The sequence below is a fragment of the Diplotaxodon limnothrissa genome, linkage group LG6, assembly GCF_057381915.1.
Source record: "Diplotaxodon limnothrissa isolate DT_005_m linkage group LG6, D_limnothrissa_male_GT1.1, whole genome shotgun sequence".
NCBI lineage: Eukaryota > Metazoa > Chordata > Actinopteri > Cichliformes > Cichlidae > Diplotaxodon > Diplotaxodon limnothrissa.
This window is the reverse complement of record NC_140601.1, coordinates 28,827,789-28,849,200: the sequence shown is the minus strand read 5'-3', so window position 1 is coordinate 28,849,200 and position 21,412 is coordinate 28,827,789. Positions and strand designations below refer to the sequence as shown.

Below are 21,412 nucleotides of genomic sequence, written 5' to 3'. Positions count from 1 at the left end.
CCTCCTCCGGAGAGGAGACTGTGCTTTAGTTGATGGCAAGAAATCAAAAATGTACAGTGTGTGTATGCAAACATAGAAACGCTCAGGAAAAATCTTCAGGTACACTTCTTTCATCAACCTGTCTGCATGCTGCTGCCCACCTTCAAGCCTAGGTGTAATAAAAACTGGCCATACTTACAGAGATGAATAGTAGCCCTAACTTCTGATTTGCTTTTGCTAAGGCTGTTTCTATGATTAGAAATTAGAAACTTTGACAGGCTCAAGATTACTGCTTAGCTTATATACTGTATGCAAACAATCACAACCTGCTCGAAATGCACCGACCCATGTCTTTGCAAATTTGTAACTCTCTCCTTGCAAAGGTACATAGATAGACAGTTTGAATTCTACTGTAACTGCAGATTGTTAAATATACTGCTATTTCCCATAGCAGTTTGTCAGTGAAATTATTCTTCAGGTTTTAGCCAGCCAGCTTGTGTGTATGCGGTGTCCTTTTCCACTGCAACTAAAATATGTTAGTTAACAAGACAGCTTGGAGAAGTCCTGCAAAATGTTTAAAAAAAAAAACTACTACTGCAAACTGCAAAAGCAGGTTATGAAATTGCTAAGACAATTTTCTTTCATACTCCAACCTGGTCTTTAGCCGAAACCTGCCCCCTGACCGTGCTATGTGTTAGTAACTGACAGGTTTTAAAAGAGGTCAGACAGCCAAGCAGCGGAGCTCCAATTTATTCTGAGGTTCAACAGGAGGGACAAACACAAAGGGATGAGAGGAATGGGGAACAGGAGGCAACGGTGTTTTACTTTAAGATTTATTTCTTTTACATTCCATCTCTCCACTCCTCTACTCCCTTTCTGTTACTAGAGCACTAGAGGATTTCCTCTCCTCTCCATCTCCTCTGTTTGACCACTGAACTAAAGTCATTTTCATGGCTTATAAATTTTATAGAGAAATTTGTCACTAATGACATCTGCAGCAGAGAATGCCTGGTTTTCCCCACGGGAAAGGGAAGCAAGGTGAGGAGGGGAGATTGCACAGTTCAAGTGGTAGCCTAGTAATGCTGACTTCGCAAAGGAATGCGTGTGTGTGTGTGTGTTGTGTGTGTGTGTAGGTGAAAGTTTGCCCCCCTGCTTAGTATGGTCATGCCACTGCAATTGCTAATTAGCATATAATAAATAGTTGAGCAGAGCTTCCATTTAGCGTTGATTTCCATTTCTATGCAAATATTAAAGCAAAAATGTCCATTTTGGCTTAAATTTACCAAATAAACACTTGCTTCTAAGTCAGGGAGAATGACAGGTCCTTAAAGTGCTCGTGTAAAATCTCCAGACAGCTGTAGAGTGGACCTTCTGGTGATATTTTTGCCAACTGTTGCTTCCAAAGTCAATAATGAACTTTTAGTGTCAACAAAGGATGATGTTAAAAAGGCAGAAGGATCCAGGAAACCACTTGTATCAATAATTCCCATCATATTTTTAAATGTTTACCCAGCAGAAAGAAATCTAAATCTAGCTTATCCCTACCCCAGCACTCATCCACTTACCCTTAAGCAAGGCGGAGCCGGTGCAAAATGGGAGTGCCTTCCAAATGAAGGTAGTGAACGTCACCCTGGGGCTCTGCTTCACATGCTGTAAATAAAAAATGCATTTAAAGGGGGAAAAAAGTAACCGAATAAGAAAGAAAGAGAAAGAGTGGGGACAGTGGAACAAACGCTCTCTGTGTTTTCGGCCTAAAGAGCCAAACCAGCTTATATAATCTGCAAAGCATCTAACTTCAAACACCATTTATTTTACTCATCTAACAGTCACCAATCAATGTTGGCCAAATGTATTGTGTTATAAGATGATGGGTTTAAAATCTTTAGTTGACATTGTTGGAAGACAAAGATGACTTTAATTGCAGAGGTTGTGGGATTAGTATGAATCACAGCTATGGAGGAGCGTGAGTTAGCCTTGTGTAAACTCTGTCTTATTGTCTAACACTGACAGCACCAGCCCATCCCCGTCAGCCTCAGGGCCAGCAACGCACAAGACGACCTGCCAGGAGTTATATGAACCCAAAACACTATGGATCTGCTAGTCCCATAGAAACCAAACTCACTAAGTAAACAGACTGGAAGTGATGTTTGACATGAGCAGGGAGAGCCTTTGTTTTGGGAAGATTTGGAGATCTGTCTCGCCTGTTTCCTATGCCTTAGTGGAGTTTGTAGACGTGTGATGCTTCTAGCAAAGGAGACAGGGCTGGGTAATGGCTGGATGTAAAACAACAGAGAGCAAGACTGTGGAGAAAGGTTATTATGCTTGGCTTTGACAGCCAGGTGACAAGGAGCTGTACTATGGTTTCAAACCATTGCACAACTGATTTACAGCTAATACTTGAGAAGGAGCTAAGTCTCAAACAGTTCACACTGTGATTATCAAATCAGACAGTGACGGCGGAAAGAAACATCAGGCACTTGTTTCAATAATCCACGCTTACTTTGTAAGGGAAACATTGCTTCATCAGTCAAACACAATACATTTATACACTATTCCCACTCATGGCCTTTCAATAAAAACTCAACAGCTCTCTTAAGTGAGCCCAGCGATTTTGGTCTTCCTGATACAGGAACTGTAAATCCAGTTAGTTCCAATCATCATCACACTCAGGAGAAATCTTTTGCTATCGTGCCACTACATCCGTTCACACATGGGGCTCCTGAATATAGAGGTCATATGGCTCTGCCAATGTTATCAGTTCAGGTTCCTTAAAGACTTAAAGTCTACAAGAAACATACAGAACACATTCACTGTTTAAGCTATCTAAGCAACAGTTCGGTACTGTTGGACTATATTGTGATATCACACAGCAGATTGTTGTCTGGACTCAGCCAAAGTTTATGTAGATACTGCTTTCAGCATTGCATTACTCCTAAAGCTGTCAGCCCCTTATGCTATTAAGACAGCTGCTCTTAGTGGGTATTGTTCAGCTGGGATCTATGGAGACCTGACAGGGCCCAAGAATCTTTATTCATCCTAAAAGGCCTTTCACCACTATAGCGCTGAATAGGACCTGCCAATGTCATCCTCCACCCATGGCATTTTTATGGCATAGCTGACATATACACAACGCACTCTCGTCAGCCCCTCTGTGGCTCAACCCAGGGTCCTTTTATTCCCGCACTGTATATCAGCTGTTGTTTTCCCATAGACACAAACTGAAGGAGATCTTTTCCAGACAACGCCACTTTATCTGGGAATTACGCAAACACTCACTTGGAGACACACATTTTACCGGCGATGGACGCAAAAATAAAGACAGACTGGAAGAGAGAATCTCTCTCATGGAAGCGTGCGCGCTTACACTTGCGCATGCACGCATACCTTCTCACACACGCTTTCTGCTCCACGCACACCGCTCAGACAAAAGATCCTTGATTACTCAACAAATGGATGCACCACTGATCACAGGGTAGCCCTTTTACAAACTGGTCTATTATGCAGTCTCAGCGTGGGGTGGAAGTGTTGCAGGGGCCTGAGGCAGTGTGGCTTTGGAGGGTGAAAAGCTGTGTGTGTGTGTGTACGTGTGTGTGTGTTGATGTGAAAGTGCGTGCACACCCATCGAGGCTGAGAAGTGCTCCCATGCTGCGCTGCCTAACGAGAGGGCAGGTCAGCCATTAAATGGGCACTAATGCGGGAAATTGGAGGCCATTAGGCCTTTCTTTGTTGTTGTGGTTCTGTGTGGCTAGTTAGACTCTTGAAAAAGGAAAGGCCTTATTAGCCTCCCCATGCAGACAGCGAGTGAATATATGGGCCATTTAGCTCAGCATGCAGCGGGCTGGCCTAGCGCTGCTGTACGCTGCTATAGAGCGTAAGGCCACGTGTACACAAATGAAATGAAATGCATTTAAAATTGTGGGGATTTTTTTTTCAGTTGCATTTGTTTCATTTGTATTTTGTATTTAAACATCAGTAGAAAGAAATATGTTCTGTAACTGTTTTCTCTTCAGTGCAAACATAACTGACTTGAGTATTCGTCCACTTTGACGTAAGTTTAAAGTAAAGCCACAGTTTTAAGACAATTTAAAAAGAAAAATCAGTGATAGTGCCATGTCTGTGTTTTATTTTTGTTCCTTTTTCTTTAAAAAAAAATACAACAGGTAATAAGCTTTATTTGTGATACAGAGTGCAGAGGGGAACTTAACAGGAGAGAACGTAGTTACTGGAATTATTAAAGTATACAACATACAAAATATCAGACACGATGGTTTGTAACTACATTTCTATTAAAGAAGTCTGTTTAATAAAATAAGCCCAAGTTTACCATTAAAGTCAAGAAAATAAAAACTTTATCTTCTTATATTATATTTCTATAACTGACTTTTAATAATATAAATAATAAATAATAATAATAAACTTTATTTATGAAGCACACTTAAAAACCAAGGGTATGCCAAGGTGCTTAACAAGTAACATAGAGAATAGAAGGACGATAATAGAAATAGGACCAAAGCAAGTACTAGGTATGCAAGCAGGTAGCTGTCACTGATACATAGGAAAGCAACAGGTACAGAGCAAACAAGAAATTAAATGAGCATAAAAGTGCATAATATAAAATCATAAAAGAAATATTAACTAGAGGGAAAGGCAAGATTGAATAAGTGGGTATTTAGTCGTGATTTGAACAGTGCAATGGAATCAGATGCACGGAGGTCGAGAGGAAGGGTATTCCACAGTACTGGGGCAGCCAGAGCAAACGCACGGTCACCCCGGGACTTCAGCCGAGATCTGGGTTGGGTCAGAAGTAGTTGAGTGGCAGATCTAAGTGTTCTAGCAGGAGTATGTGGTTTGAGAAGTTCACTAAGATAACTTGGCGCTAATTTATTAATAGTTTTGAATGTAAGGAGTAATATTTTAAATTGAATACGGTACTTTATGGGCAGCCAATGCAAGCTAGCTAGAACAGGAGTAATGGGGCAAAATTTCCTGGTACCAGTCAAGAGGCGGGCTGCTGCATTTTGGACTGTTTGCAGTCTAAGAAGAAGAGAAGAGGGAAGACCGTAGTACAAAGAGTTACAGTAATCCAACCTGGAGGTCACAAAAGCGTGAATAAGCTTCTCCAGGTCCTCATGCGGAACATAATGCCTAGCCTTAGAGATAAGGCGCAGTTGGTGGAAGCTAGATCTCACTACAGCAGACACTTGCTTATCGAGTTTGAGCGAGCTATCCAGCAGTACACCCAAGTTACTGACATAGTCACAAGAAAAGCTAGCAAAGGAACCCAGGGCAGCACAGAGTTGGGCACGAGGGATTTTACTGTTGAACATCACAATCTCAGTCTCTTTAAAACAAGAGAATTACTCAGGAACCATTCTTTGACCTCCCGCGTGCATTCTTGAAAGTAGTGCAGGGACACAGCAAGGTCGTCAGTAAGTTCAAAATAGATCTGTACGTCATCGGGGTAACAGTGGAAGGCGATATTGTATTTTTCAAAAATTACACCTAGATCTGGGAGGAGAGCTGGATAGAGAACTGTATAGTTTTACTCTTTTTGGTAGTATTTACCTCAATCTACTGTAACTCCATAGCTTAATCCTGACCTTCACTCCACTGCTAATAGCATCATGAGGGACTCAAACGTGCCAGTTCTCACAGCTCTTTCAGCTAAGCTACATTTTATCACACAGCGACAGAACTGGTATCATGCTCTCCGTACTCGCGCCCTGAGTTGCAAAATTTACACTAAAAAAACATTAAAACTAAAAACCATATATGTTAAATGATGGAATAAAGAAAGGACAGATAAATAAACAGGTTGACTGAAAAGGGGTCTGACAAGAAGGTTACGGCTGCTTGACAGCAAATGGAATCTGTCCACTGGAAATCAGTCCACGCTGCATTTTTAATCTGCCTTTGATAAAACTGCAGGACTGATGAATATTCTGTATGACCTGATCTCAATTAGTCAAGTCTCCTCAAGTTAAGCCTGCAAGTAGCAGCAGCAACAGCAGCACACTGATCTCTTCCCATCCCTCTGTCCGCCTTATTTTTTCTTTTCTCAGGCACTTTCTTTCACTTCTCATCTATATATATTTTTTCCTTTTTGAAAAAAATTCTTTCACCCTTAGTACATGCAGTGTATGAGGCAAAGTGCTTGTTAAAAATACTGAAACTGGGCCTCCTTTGGGGACGGCAGAGATCCAGAGTTTAGTTAGGGGTTATTAGAGACACAGTGAAGAGGGCCAGAGGGCTCACAGGGGGCTAAAGTGCTGCGGCTAATTGGCTGCAATAAAGGAATTAAATTAGCCTGATATAATCTCTGCAGCGGGCGCCTCACTCTCCCATCCATAACTTCTTCCCACTCGCCTGCACGCACGCTCCATCACCCTAGTTCCATGGCATTCCCAGGGTGCTTCACACCATACATGAACATCAAACAGGTCCACACACACAAAACCATCAACTCCCTCACACATTGCACCCTTCCTTTTCATTATTAGTGCTTCCTCTCATTTAGAGAGGAGATTCTTTCTGATTTTTTTCCCAACACCTCACCCTGTAGAGATTTGCAACTCCGTGTTGCAGTGAGAAGTGTTTTGGATCATTTTCTATTTGTCATAATGGACTTTTTATCCCAGTTTTAAAACCTCAATATGAAACATAATTGATTTCTCTTCTCTTCAGAATAGATGAAAGAATAGAATTTTCTGGTAATTTCAGAAAGAAAACCAAAAGAAAACGACAGACTTCTCATGCGTACAAGAACATAATTTACAGGTTAATACCAATATGTGTAGAAACATGTGTTTATTTTTTCAAAAAAACCCTAACCCTATTGTGGCATCATCTAAAATAATAAATATTCTTTATGGCATGATTGTTTCTGTATCCAAAGAGAACTTCAAACGCTGAGTTTAGTATGTCTGTCATCTTGGTGCCTTAAAACGCTCTCATTTAATTCTGTTTTTATTTAGTAATTCTTGCCTTTACCGTGCCCGTGCCTGGATCAACAGGCACAAGATAAAAGTGAGAACTGATGTAATGCATAGAAAACTAAATAAACACTTGAACCAGATACTGAAAACAGGATACAATTAAAGTGATTGTGTGGAAACATCTTTATAAGCTTACATGTAACCAGCAGTATTTGTAGTACGTGTTGGCTGCAGATTAAATGTAAATATTTCTGTGACTGCACATCACACATTGTTTTGTTAAACACTTATTATAGTGGGGTTTTTTTAAAGTGAAATTCTTTCATTGTTTTGGGAGAAACAGCGGCTGTCGGTGGATCAGCGATGGGTGATTCACTCTTCATAGGAAAATTCCACCATCAGGAAATTTTCATTTGTCTCCACACAAACACGGGTGGTGCTAGAGTTACCTGTCACTAACCTAATGCCTTTAAATCACACTTTGTTGCAGCAATACAAACCAGGATTCAATTCAGCTGCAAAACAATTGTGACGTCCGTGCTGAAATCCCAGACGCCGCAGCATAATAGCAGCATTGTTTTTCTTTTGACATATTTCTATAAGCACAAGGATGCCAAGTGTCATCCTTCAGCTTACAGTAACATTTTTGCGGCTGCTGTCTGTTAACAGTCAGTACAGCCATACGCATGCCTGAGCTCATTCACCTCCACTTACTTAAACTACATTTACTCAAATATACATGTAATATTTACATGTAATATTTACATGTAAACGACGAATATTTCCCATTCAATTATTATCTCTACTCTGCTGCAGTTTAGAGTTGTATTATTCTTTTAACTCTACTACATCTTTGATGGTTTTGCAGTTATGTTACAAATTAAGCAACATATTATTTAATACACGGAACCATATCTGATATAGCTCTGCCCGCTGCCCCAGTAAATCCCGTATTCATTAATGCATCTCTAAGCAAATTTAAGGGTAAATGCTTTCTGCCATAATAACCTGACCTCCACATTAAGACATATTGTATTTCTCAAAAAGAAAAAAAGCAGTACTTATACATACTAACATACTATATACTAACTTATTTTACATCTTATTATCCTTTAGTCCATCAAAAACATATTACGGCTAAATACGGATATCCAGGTAGAATAGCATTGATTATATTAAACTAGGACACCATGTGGCTGTATTTGATTTCGGTGACATACGTGACAAGCAGTGACCCTGCCAAGCTTTTGTAGCTTGTGTGTTATAAGGGTGAAGGAGCAGGCAAACACTGTGGATCCAGAAATAGCATGGTTCTATATATGTGTATGTTTTAAGTTTGCGAGAGAAAATTGTGCATTACATGCTGCCATCATAGAGATTAATGCACACTACGGTGCAGGGCTTGTAGCACGTTATTTGAGGTCCTTAATATTTTCAGTGATAAGTTTTTGTGAACTTTAGGCTTTCTTTCCTTAAACGTTTTCACACCAAAGTCAAAGAGAGAGTATAAAGGTCAGTATTTTTCCGTTCTGTCTTAGGGGTGGGTTAGAAGTTAATCTGATTACTTTTGGGTCATCCATAGGATTAAAAGTAAACTGTTCATGTGTGGACTCCCCTTGGTGTTTGTTTGAGAGTGGGGCAAAGAATAGCAGACCTCCAGCTGCTCCCCTGCTTGCATGCGGTGGTGTTGGGTTTTGCTTTGCTGAATTTGTTTAGGGTAAGAATTGGGTGAGAGAAGGAGCGAGTAGGCTGGAATAATTTTAGACCAGTGGGAATGATGGCCATATATAGATATCTATATATATGTGATGTGTGGATGGGACATTAGAAATCTATATAAATATTGTTCAAAAAAGTATAATCAGTGTTTCCTTTTCACAGTTTTCTTAGTCGCTTATTCTTCCTAATGTGTCTTTACAGTTGTGGTAATGAGCAGCCGGCAGCTTTAGTCAATTTGGAGTAAAAGTGGCAGAAATCACTTGCTTGAGTGTCTCTTTACAACAAATCATTGCTGTGACCAACATTGCTCAATTACCAGGCTTATCGTGAGTATGATGAGCTTAACCTCAACCTCCAGCTCTGTTGCTTGAAATTTCCCTCTAATTAGCAGCAGGAAGGCTGTCTAAGTACTTCTATGAGACTGAGGTCAGTTGATGGAGGCTGGGAACCACTCAGAGAAACTAATTAGCCAACTTTCCAAAACACACACAGACAGTGGAAGTGCAGGAAACAGCAGCATCGAATAAACAAATCAATTTTCTGCTAAATTCTACAGTTGAAGGTTAAAAGTTTGTAAGAGATGCAACAATTAAATGCAGCATTTTGTCATTTCAAATAGTCATGGCTCACTCTACGGGAGGTGTTGAAAGGCTGTAGGTAAGCTTAGCTTCATCCAGCTAAATCTGTTACACTTGTTTAAAAGGTATCACTTCACACTTCTTTTTACTGCTCACCTGGGGGCGGTTACAGGCGACTACAGACTTGCTATCCAGACTGAAGCAATTAGCTTGATTGAAAACAGACCAAATTTGTTCTATAAGGTAAAAGTAGTATTTACTAACACTGCTTATTAAAAAGAACAAAACAATACAATTTTTTATTTGTGTTAGATATTGTCCAAATCACTACTAGAGGCATAAAATTGGCTTTTTTCCTGTGTGTATAAAAACTCTGATGGCTAAATAACAGACATAACTTTGCAGGACTCCTGATAAACTCATGCCAGGCAGCAATTTTTAGCTTGTCTATGCTTTAATTTGAACAAAGCCTTGTTGATATAATTTTGAAAACAGTAAGTGCAGATCAACCACTTTTTCTAAGTTGAGGGTCATTGAAGAAGCGATGTGAACATGCTTACATCAGTCCCAGAGAGTATGAAGGTTTAGATGGGCATTCATCTGAGATAATCTCTTATGAAGTATGCTCTCTGGTACAAAATTGAAAATTCTCTGGGGGGGCTGTGTTCAGAAAGGGTGTGAAACTATTTTTGTAGTGTAACAAAAGCATGTCTGCAGGTCAGAGGCTGCACACTGCTCCTCCACTAGTTTCCCCCCTCTCTGTGGTGATCTCTTTTACCTTCAGGCATGCTCAGAGATAGCTTTCACCAACTATGGCTTGACGCTGGAGACACTAAAAAGACTGAGCCTACCCCCTGGCATTCAGAGTCTGGATTGATTGGCTCAAGGATTTCAACACAGAGATCATTTGAGAGATTTCAAAAAAAGCCTATAATCTAATCCATTGTGTATTTATATGTTGTAGCTAACAAAACATTTTGTCATAAAAGGTCTTTGAATGGATGCTTTATGCATTTTTATCTCTCAACACGTTTTCATCACAACATTTCAGCATAGACACCCAGTACTGGGTTGGTTCTAGCTGTGGACGAGAATCAAGACATGAACAGGTGTAAATCAAGCTCAAGACAATAATAAAACATTATGTCTGGGACACAAATATAGTTCTCAATAAGATAAGTAAGACTGGAGAACTCTGGAGCAAAGACTACTGAAACAGAGTTAAGAAAATATCTTTAATTGCTATTGAATGTCTTGGAAATATTACCATCTTCTAGTATTGTGATAATTCTTCTTCTTTCTTTTTTTTAGATTACTTTTAAAATGGGATCAATCTGAGTAAGTCTTATGACAAAAATGATAAAGCAGGGATGGTCAACAAGCAAAAAAAAGCATGACTAATTAAACCGCTGCCATCCTGGAAGCAAAGCCACCAATAGTCACTACTGATAAGACACTAAGATATGTATGTGTGTGTTTTAGATATTGTAATTAGGTCCTTGGAGTGGAGAGAAGAAGTCTCAGAGGTCCCAGATATGTTCAGAAAAAAAAAAAAATTCAGAGATGTACACGCACTGAGCATACCAGTGAGAAATCTGGTTGAGGGAAGCCGAGGGAAGTAAGCCCTCAGCCTTCCTCCGTTATGACAGGTAGATGATAGAGCGAGCTGTCAGTGCCGAAACACGCGGATGGATGAATCAACTGTGGGACATAGTTGGATCCAGATAACCCCCTTTAGGTACACACACACTGTACCGTGTAGAACCGCACACAGTCGTGCCACAAACTGTATCAGAAGTGCTGCAGTTAATAATGCATGAATGTGTCTGTGGTGGAGGAGGACTGGTGTCTCTGACGGCCGGCCCTAATGAAGTTGGGCATGTCTGCCTCACTCTGCTGCCAGAAAGTCATGAATAAACATTAGCCGGCTAATTAAACTCAGCACTGGCAACTGTACTCATCAGTAAACAAGAGGCAGAGAGGGGTCTCGCACATACTTGCAGGGGATTTGCATGTAATAGAGAAATGGTAATACAAGCCTTTCACTTTCTAACTAGTACAGTATGGACTCTGGAGAGGACCTTTAGCAAAGGAAAAAAGCTGTGCAGAATATTTGATCAAGTGAGGTAGACTAACCCTGATCCTGACAAATAGATTAAAAAAACATTCTTAATACACAAAATATACTGACACATTAATAATAATGAAAATGGAAACTGTGCATTAGATATGATGTATTGATGTGTTCAGTAAAACATCTAATTGCATTAATTTAAACTGTTTGCATTCTGTTGTGTTTCCCCCACAGCCTGCAACTGCAACCTTCACGCCCGAAGGTGTCGTTTCAACATGGAGCTCTACAAACTGTCGGGGAGGAAGAGCGGAGGAGTCTGCCTCAACTGTCGCCACAACACGGCAGGTCGCCACTGCCACTATTGCAAGGAGGGCTACTACAGAGACCTGTCGAAGCCCATCTCACACAGAAAAGCCTGCAAAGGTACAGGGCTCTGTTTGTCTTCTCTTTTGTAAGTGACCGGGGCTCGGATTGATCCATTTCACTCAAGAGTCCCTCGGCTTTCATACGGCGTATACTGAACATACAAGCCAATGTTAACATTATGATGTGCGCTGCTTTTTTCAAGAGTGGATTTTATATAAAGGCAGGAACAAGAGGATTTGTGGTCTTCACATTCCTAAGCCTGTCTCACCCTCATCTTCCTCTGTCAGCGAAGATGAGTTGGGGGTCTTTTGGGATTGTGGAGGTCGCGACGGTGGTGGTGGTATGGGCGGGTCGGGCTGGGTGTTCCCTCGTCGACGCTGAGTTATTTGGCTTAGTTGGCGCTGGGGTGAGGGGATGACAGGACAAGAAAAACAAACAGAGCTGAGGTGTGAAGTGATCCTCGGTGCGAGTCAAAGACTAATGAGAACCCAGGGAGGCTGGTTCAAGGGCTGCAAAACGAATTGAAAAGAGAGCAGGAAACAAAGCAAAAAAGTCAAGACCAGAAGGATGGCAGGAGAATGAAAGATGGGAGGGAGGGAGGACTGATGGGTTAGAAGAAGAGGACGAGAGGAAGGGGACACACCCCTACGCAGGTGTGCTCACTACTCACTGCTGGATGAATCGCATGCCATTGGCCCTCACCGTAGCTAATAAGGGTCAAAGACAGAGAGGTGGTGGAGGCGGAGAAAGAAGTGACGGTGACTGAAAAGAGAGAGAGTATGTTTTCTCACTTCTGCTATAGCTGCAGGGAAAGATAACAGGAACTGAATCCCTGTGCAAACAGGCCCAGAGACACCTCAGATTTACTCTGTATGGATAAAGCATCTACACTGATACAAGCATACCTGTTGGAGGGTTTCAGAGCGCTCTAAAAGCGAGCGAAGACTGCAGACAGTTTGAGCCAGAGTTTTCTTATATCATTCAACAGGAATTTAAAAAAAGTAACCACCCATTTGTTAGTTTAAGAGGGAGCATGTCTATAAAGCATCAAACATCTTTAAAAAACATGTTTAGATGAAACAATGGCGTGTTAAGTTGTGTTGTAGTCAGCTGCACACATTACGAACGCAAACGACACCACTGATGAAAGATATTTGTCCTCAGCGTCTGCTCGTTTCTCTGTATTGACCATAAAACCTTGGAGAACGTGCACTTTTCCGTGTTGACATGCTTCATGCTGCTGCAACGAAAACATTTACTGACCTAATGCAAAAGAACGTCACAGATGTTTCACTCAGTCACATTAAATTCCTGTCATTCAGCAACCGCATCGAGCACATTTTCTTCCCCGCGCAAAGACAAATTAATAACAAAGAGCTCTAGAAATGTTGGAAGTAATTCCCCGCCTCGAGTCACTCGTGACCAATATTCCTCAAGTGATTTTAACACCTTCCATGGCTTCGGGCCCATTCTCCAGTCGGCCAGGAATGCAAACACGCATTCATCACGACAGGACGTTTTGTGTCGTTTAACCCCAATCTACTGCTGTGTCTACCAGGCTGGCTTATTCGGGAGATTTCACCTCTTTTTTTGTTGTTTTTACATCTCTTCTCGTGTGTCTAAGACTTGATTCTTTCAGCATCTCATAACTCACATTCATTGGTGCTAGTTCCTCACACTGGAAAACTAGTTTCCTCGTGGTCCTGCTGTGCAAATATAAAATGTAAACCCACTCTTATAATTTATAGTAGAGGCAGCATTAGCTACAGATAGTAGTGCGATCTTTCCTATTTTACCATATTTGCTAAAACCATAAACTATATCAATGTTTCATATGATTACAGATAACTTTTATTACTTTTTAATTTCTTGCACTGGTGATTTCTCCGTGTGCTCAGGTGCCGCTTATATGAGAAATTATATGTGTTTGGCTGGAAAAAAAAGGATAAAACACGAAAATGATGTTGTAGTTACCATCCTGGTAAAGTTAAAGCAATATGAGTATTAAAAAAACAAATCCCCAGTTAATGTCACAATAAAAGGTTGGGTTATTTTATTTTATTTTTTTACCATCAATAGCAAGCGCTTTAGCTGAAAGAGAAAAAAATAATCTGTTTTCACTGATGTGGAAATGTGTTCTCATACAATGATGACTAATTTGATGTTGCGAAACTTTGGATAAATGAGTCATGAAGTTAAGTCAAAACAGCGAGTCAAAAGCTGTGAAAAATGCACGTAGTGTGGACCTCTGACATCTGGAGTAAAGTGATGTATAGCATGTGCATCTGGGTATGTGGGGCTGGCTCTGCATTCTGTAGCCGAGTAAAGCTTTCCTGATAACTAGTGATTCGGATTCAGAGAAACTCTGCTCCCCCCATCTTCACCTGTGTCTTCTGCTTCTATAGACTCTGTGCACCTTCTCTTCCTGTTTAACTGTACATTAGAAACCCTTTTATATTTAAATTCTATATTAAATAAATGAATGAACTGACTAAATCAGTTCTAATAACAGAAGATGAAATGTGAGACGCTGTTCTCAGTTTGTCAAAAGAATTTCCTGCTTTTGTCAGTTTGATTTTATTGCATGACCTCAATTCCAAAAGAGTTTGAATACTTTGTAAAATATAATATTAGAATGCAGTGACTTGTTAAAGTCTTTAACCCTGGCAAACTTTGTCTATTTAAGATCCTCTTTTATACCCAGTCATGTTACCAACCAGTTAACCTGATTAGAAATGTCCTTCCATCTGTTTCTTCCTAAAAAAAAACAACAACAACATTTTACTTTTATTCCCAGTCCCAACTTTTCGAGATGTATTGTTACCATTAAATTCAAAATGAGTCGATATTTTTCATGAAAAAGTAAAATGTCTCAATTTTAGGTCAAAACATTCTGTTGTTGTTGTTGTTGTTTTTTTGTTTTTTTTTAATTTACATTTTACACAGCATCCCAACATTTTTGGACTTGGATTTGTAATTGAATATCTTTGTATTTTGAAACAAAACAAGCAGTCTGCAACCTCCCTCCAAACTAAGAATGATGGAAAGAACATTTTTCACTTTATTGGCGTTTCAAAAAGCACCTTAATTCCATTCAGTTTTATTTATATCTTAATTATGAATGATTAATTGAAAAAAAGTCATTAAAAGATTAACCGATCATGGAATTATTATTATTTATATTAATTACCAGTCAAATCAGCATTAGTGTTGTCATGCACGCACTTATTTCATGCAAAACCCAACACTGTGATAAATGAAGTCTGCGAAACCGCTGAACAATTAAATCATATGATCTATAATAATGTTATTGTTACAGGATAATGACAGTCCCAGAGGCTCATAGCAGGAGTGGAGTCATGTCATATACTCATTACATCAGTGTTCTGAAACTAGTGAATACTAAATCATCTCGCCCACACTAGGGATTGATTTCTTCTCGGCTCCTTCACGTGCACCGCTGCCTCTCACCGAAGTGACGTGTAAACAGATTTCATCATTGTTTATAAAATTGTCAACTTACCCAAACGGTTTTGTTCAATTTGATCCATGAAATTTGCCAGGGTTTATGCACCTCCCACCTCTCCCAGCATAGTGTAATTACAAGCAAACACTGTCCAAGTTCTACAGAGGTATTTGGTTACATCAAATTAGACTTATAATAAGGGGATCTGTGGTAATTACCCCAAGCTGACAAACGATACGAAGCATGAACTCGTTCTTTTGCCAATTAAAACATTTTTTTTCCAAACTATATTTGGAAACTTACTCATGAAGACTTTAAAGATATGTGTCACTGTGTTACATGCCCTCTTTGTCTGTCGCTCTCTCTTTGCTAATGAACTTTGCAAAGTTACCGCACTCCGCTTTCCCCCCCTCTCTCAGACACCTTCGTATGCTTTCAAAGTTCTGCCCTGCCAAATTCTCTCAGGTTTACCACATCATAACTCAAGATAATTCAATGGAACTCAAACCGCAGAACTAATTTCTGTCTGCTCCTCAAGCAGCGTAGGCTCTGCACCGAAGTGACAGCAATTAAGCGGTCTGGTTATTTATTGAACTCAAAGAGAGAGAGCCCTTTGCCGTGTGGCCTTTGGAAAAGAATGAGTGCTGCAGGAGCACGGGCATGTCGAGGAGAACTCCAGTTTGCTTTTATATGTGTAATACAATCCTCTCAGAAAGCAGCCCGTTTCCATAGGAGGTCATCTGGAGTGAAAAAAAGGGCAGAGGCACATCTATTACAAAGTTAGCCCTGCCTGGTGGCCACATACACAGGCTGAAATTTATTACTTTACCCCTCATTGAGAAAGAGTGTAAACTCAGAAGGATTTTCAGTCAGCTCTTGTTTGTATCTTTAACCCTTTGATGCCTCTAAATAACACATACTGAGTGTATTTCAGTTTAGCTTAAAGGGATAATGATCAGATTTGAAAAGACGACAAGAAGCAGCAGTCTGTGTGGTCTTTGATGCTTTAATAAAGATAATACATAAAACTCTATGGCAATATGTCTGTTTAAAGTTTAATAGCTGATCCATTTTTTTTATTTATGACTTCTATACTTATTTCAAAAGTTAGTCCTGTCTTTTAAAATTATGTTATACAGTAGCAGAATATGGTTACATTTTGTTTCCAGGCTCTGAGTGCTTCACTACCCTCAAAATATGTCATATAGAGAACCTGGGGACTAATGTGTAGCCTATAGGTGAGTTGTGAAGGGTGGAGGGGTCAAAATAGCTAGCAGCAATGCCTTGCTACCATGGAAATTTGGCATTTAACATACACCAGCTTGAGGGTGTGTTTAGCAATACAGTGTTTGGAGAGTAAGGCATGTCTTATGTTTGTCAAGCAGTGCAGAGTGAGTGAACTGTCCAATCTAGTTCACAAGCTTTGCTCTGTGGGCTAAATACTACAATATCTAAAGAAATACAAGAGAAGTCCACAGCAAATAAAAAAAGACCTGCTCTTGATTAGTTCTCCTCATAGAACATCAAAACATGTACCAAATTAATCTCGAGCTTGGCACTGGTTCTGCGATGGATGGATTAAGTTCAAACCTTCAGAGCCTTTAAATGTGAACATCAACCATCATGTAATTACATTGGTCAGTTGGATGATGAGGAACATATTCTGCGTACAGGGGACAATTAGGCTTTGACGGAGGGATAGTCTGTTTCAATCAGAATAGCACCCTTCGACCCTCCTTCCTTCGCATATGTCTTCGATTGATACAGTTGAATTTTTTCTCATTGACCACACATAAAAATGTTTTCTACGAGGGTTTTGAAAAATATTGCTTTTCATTACTTCGCTTTTAACTTTTAAAAATGTATTTTTTATTCTTTACAGGGGTGTGCTGATATCAATTAGCAGAACACACATGTCTTTAATGTGTTGCGCATTAAACATCATTCACAAAATAAGCTCTTGAAGAACATTTTCGGCTCTCGCGGTGGCCAAAACACGACTCCTCGGGCCATTGCAGCCCTATTATTATTATTAATTATTAAAAAATACAAGAAGCAAGAATGCACCCTCTATTAGGTACGCATGCCATTTAGAAGGCTGTTTATAGTAAAACAACTGAATAACACACATCTTTCTTTTGCTCTTCAAAAATACTTGTGGAGCAGAAACCTAATTATAATAGAACACAGACTCAGGAAGCTTGGCTTTAATCCAGGGCCAACAAATTATTCTTACTGGCACAGTGTGCACAAACCCAATGAGGGAGTGGAGTTCAGACTTCAAACACCAGCTTTATGGTAAACAATAGGCAGAACTCAAAATTCTTGCATTGTGCAATCTCAGACTTGGGCCCGACCGCTTGCCTTTGAAAAAGTCTTCTTCCCTCTTCATTAACTGCGGACGTTTTTCATTCTTTAAAACGCAACTCCCAGCGGCAAAGGCTCCCTTTAGTGTCAGGAATTCCTTTTTCATCTAGACACATGGCAGTAATGCATAGCTAACCCCCCAGGTTACAGGTTTTCTGTTATTAGAAAATGGTCGCAGGTTCTCTTATAAACATAATCCAGGTCTTATTTTAGATGTCTCTCAGTTTTTTTCTTTCTTGGAAGCGTTGAGAAAGAAGGGCCTCTTGCCCTCTGGTCCCCATATCTCCCCAAGCCATCTGGAGTATCCCTGAAACACAGCACAAGGCCACTTAACCGTTTAAGTGGACACACACTTAAACCAGAAACTCTCACTTGCACCTCTGGAGTTAGTCAGTCTTCTAGTCGACAGGTGTGTCACTGAGTCGGACAATTTGTCACTGGACAGGATAGCGAGTCAGTCGGCTCTCGAGCTGATGAAGAAGACCAGATGTGGAGGAGAAGGAGGAGGAGGCTGAGTGTTTGCCACCTGTACACCATGTGCCGTGCACCTTGATTTACTAGCAGGCTTGAGGCTCTGAGCTGAAATTATGGGCACACGCTCTTAAAAGCATAACCTGAGCTCTCTGAAGCTCCAAGCTTTGCCTCCTCTGCATCGGACTCCTCTGACGTTCTCGTAAATTTACAGGCATGAAGACGTGCCGGGGCAGCCTGCACAGTCTTTATTGGGCTTCCTGAAACCATGTGTTTGGGTCTATGTGTGTGTGTATTGTTCCTCTGAGGGAACAGCTAAGCAATGAAAGCAGTGACAGATTGGTCTGATAAAGGTACTAATAGGTACACACACAATGAGGGGGGCTTTCTGAGTCTGATAAGAAGGCTCAACAGTCCAAGTACGCTTTCTAGCTCTCTGGCTCTCACACAACACACAAACACACATGCATGCACACACACCAAAAACAGATAAGAGCAGCACAGAAGCTGGAACACAGGAAACAAGCAACAGAGATAAAACAGAGTGTGATACAGAGAAGAGAAGAGGCACCCCACTGACACATAGACCTTATCACAAAAACACTTACTTCAGCTGGAGAACAGAGTTGTCCCGTAGTCGTGTGGCTGATTTTTTGGAATATCTCACAAATCAACAATTGTGTTATTTCCAAGAGTGAGAAGTCAGTTATAAAGAAAACTTTTACAGTTACATTAATGCTTTAGAGCAGTGTTTTCCCCAAGAACAACTGTAACGTAGATCTCCCCGAGAGCTCGTCAGGTATACAACCCATCTCTAAATAAAAACCACATCCCTGCTCATGATCAAAGTAAAGATAAAGAAATCACAAGATCTCAATGCATTGTAACTGACACCACACCATTCAATCTTTTCATATAACCACCCAAAAGAAAAAAAAACATTAGTGGAACTGACCAATCTGTGTGGTTAAAAAAAACCCGACACACATTATTTAACCTGCACCTGTGAAGATTTTAACGGTGACATTTGACACAGTCGGGAAAAAAAATCTTAAGGGAAGGGAGATGAGTGAGCGGAGTTGGCCCGACTCGGAGAGATAGCGCAGCGAGGTTTCCAGGAAATAAGCAGAAAATCGAATCTTTCCACAGTGAAGAATATGGCGCTGTGAGTTTGTTGACAAACTGTGTTTTTGGCTTTGCAGGCGTTTCAAGTAAAAATGTGAAAATGGTGATAGATTAGGTCTGGTCTGGATTAGCTTGTCAAGAATTGCAGTATAAAAGACCTATTAATTCTCTTAACTCCCCCTCCATGTCAGAATCACTACTATTTAGACCAAAAGCAGATGAAAACACAAAATAACCCCTCTAAGACAACTATTACTCAACACCAAACACGACCGGTTTGGCTGTGAAATAAATTAAGGGTTTGGATTAGAAGGGGAGGGGGGGGCTTTGGAAAATGATTACATTCCTGAAGCATATGTGTTCGATAGACCCCCCAGTGTGGGAGGAAGTATGACAGACATTTTAGGCTCACCTTCAAAGCCTGAGAATAATCAGAAACAGGCAATTAGGATTATCCTCCATTATTTTATCATTTGGTAAACATGCACAAACTTTCCTCTTCACTTCACGTCTCCAGCTCAAATAGAAATTCAGCCTCACTCACTTGCAGAGGTACATATATAAACAGACATATCTGTGATCTGTGTTAGGGCGGCATTTAAATGATGGCTACAACACACAGAGTGCCAAAATGTCAGGAAGTGTCTGTAGACTTGGAGGATGTGTTGCTCCTTCACTCACGATTCAACTCGGTCGGGTCCACGTTGGACGTGTGTAAGTTCTGTCTCTCTGTGCACGCCTCCACCTGTCTCTCACCACTCTATTGTTGTTGACACACTGCTGCTGTGTACCCACCTGCACTCTCTATAGATATAGTATATGTTTGTGTCTCCCCACATGTGTGTGTGTGTGTGTGTGTGACCACTCACTGTGCCTCTCTTTCTTCCTCTGTTTCCTCACAGCATGTGATTGCCATCCCGTGGGTGCTGCTGGCAAAACCTGTAACCAAACCACAGGACAATGTCCCTGTAAAGACGGCGTGACTGGTATCACGTGCAACCGCTGTGCTAAAGGCTACCAGCAGAGCCGCTCGCCCATTGCCCCCTGCATAAGTACGTTGAACCAGTCTTTACCACATCTGCCTCACTGTAGCACAACATGGCCTGGCAAAAGGTCAGGTGTGATGACAGGCATATGTACATATTCAAATAGCACACACAAACATGTGATACAAACCCATCATACACTGTTTTACACTTTTCTTCAGAAGAGTGCATCTCTCTCAACTTCTAATCTTTTTTTAGGTCCAGAATTTTCCTAGTTTAAAAAAACACACCATTAAAAGTGAACCCCAAGGTTATGGCTGCACACACTTGTTGGCTCCATTAATCTGAATAAAGAGCTGTGTCAGCTTCTCTAAGCTACCACAATGTCTCATGGGATGACTAAAGTGTACTACCTTTTAATTTATTATTTACAAGCCATTGTAATGAAGACAAAAAGATCAAAATATATGAAATCGCATGAGAGAAGGTCTGTACCTCAAGACAGGATAAGAGAGAGAGGGGCTGCAGTATCCAGCATAAGAAAACTTAACGGACTCTCTCAATGAATTGTCTCTCTCCTTTAAAGCAAAACATTTGACTGCTCATCCAGTTTAATGTTCAGTACATGTGTTTATGAGTTTGAGTTTATATTACTTCCCACTGTTGTCAGTTTAAATTTACACAAGTAAAATATTAGAATTAGACCTATCGTTTAAATATCACATAATGCAGATGTGCACTCATGTGAGCAGATCAGCATCAGCAAATGGACCTCCAGGACAAGCATGCAGATGAGACATACTTTTAGAAAGCAGGTTTTTGTCTGTGTAAGTTGAGAAAATCTCATTTTAATTGACCTAAAGACTTGATTGTTTCTTTGTCTCCTTAAACACTCTTCACTGCACTGCTGAAACCACCACACCACTTCCCTCAGTGTATCAGGGTCTTTCCTTGCATGTCACTTTTCCTTCTTTCCTCATAGTCTACGTGAATAATCTAGAAGTCTTTTTGATTGAGCCCTTTCTCTTCACAATGCAACAATAAAATAAAAAAAGCATTATACCGACATATTACAACAAAGCGTGTAACAGACACGCCGGCCTACCACAACTTACTGCAACTTCTGCATCCGTGTCCATTTCACACTTTGCTTCTCCAAAATGTGAAATGTACATACATGCAGAAGTTGCAGTAAGTTGCAGTTACAGTAGAGGGAGATATTTTATTTCGAGCCGATATGAAAATAATCACGGGAAACCGTTGAAACAGACATTTAATATTAATACATTTAAATGTAGATACATATTAGCCACCAAGATTAGTCGATTCTGGAAAGTCTACCAACT

The 21,412-nt window shown here is 40.4% G+C and overlaps 1 protein-coding gene across 1 annotated transcript in view; it reads left to right on the top strand.

The window, feature by feature from the left end:
- Positions 1-21,412, top strand: part of ntn1a (netrin 1a) — a 55,238-nt gene that overhangs the window by 19,261 nt on the left and 14,565 nt on the right. Inside the window, exons 3-4 of the mRNA XM_085356097.1 lie at positions 11,520-11,708; positions 19,983-20,132. Of these exons, the coding sequence (XP_085212223.1) occupies positions 11,520-11,708; positions 19,983-20,132 (339 nt within the window). The remainder of the gene's footprint in view (positions 1-11,519; positions 11,709-19,982; positions 20,133-21,412) is intronic.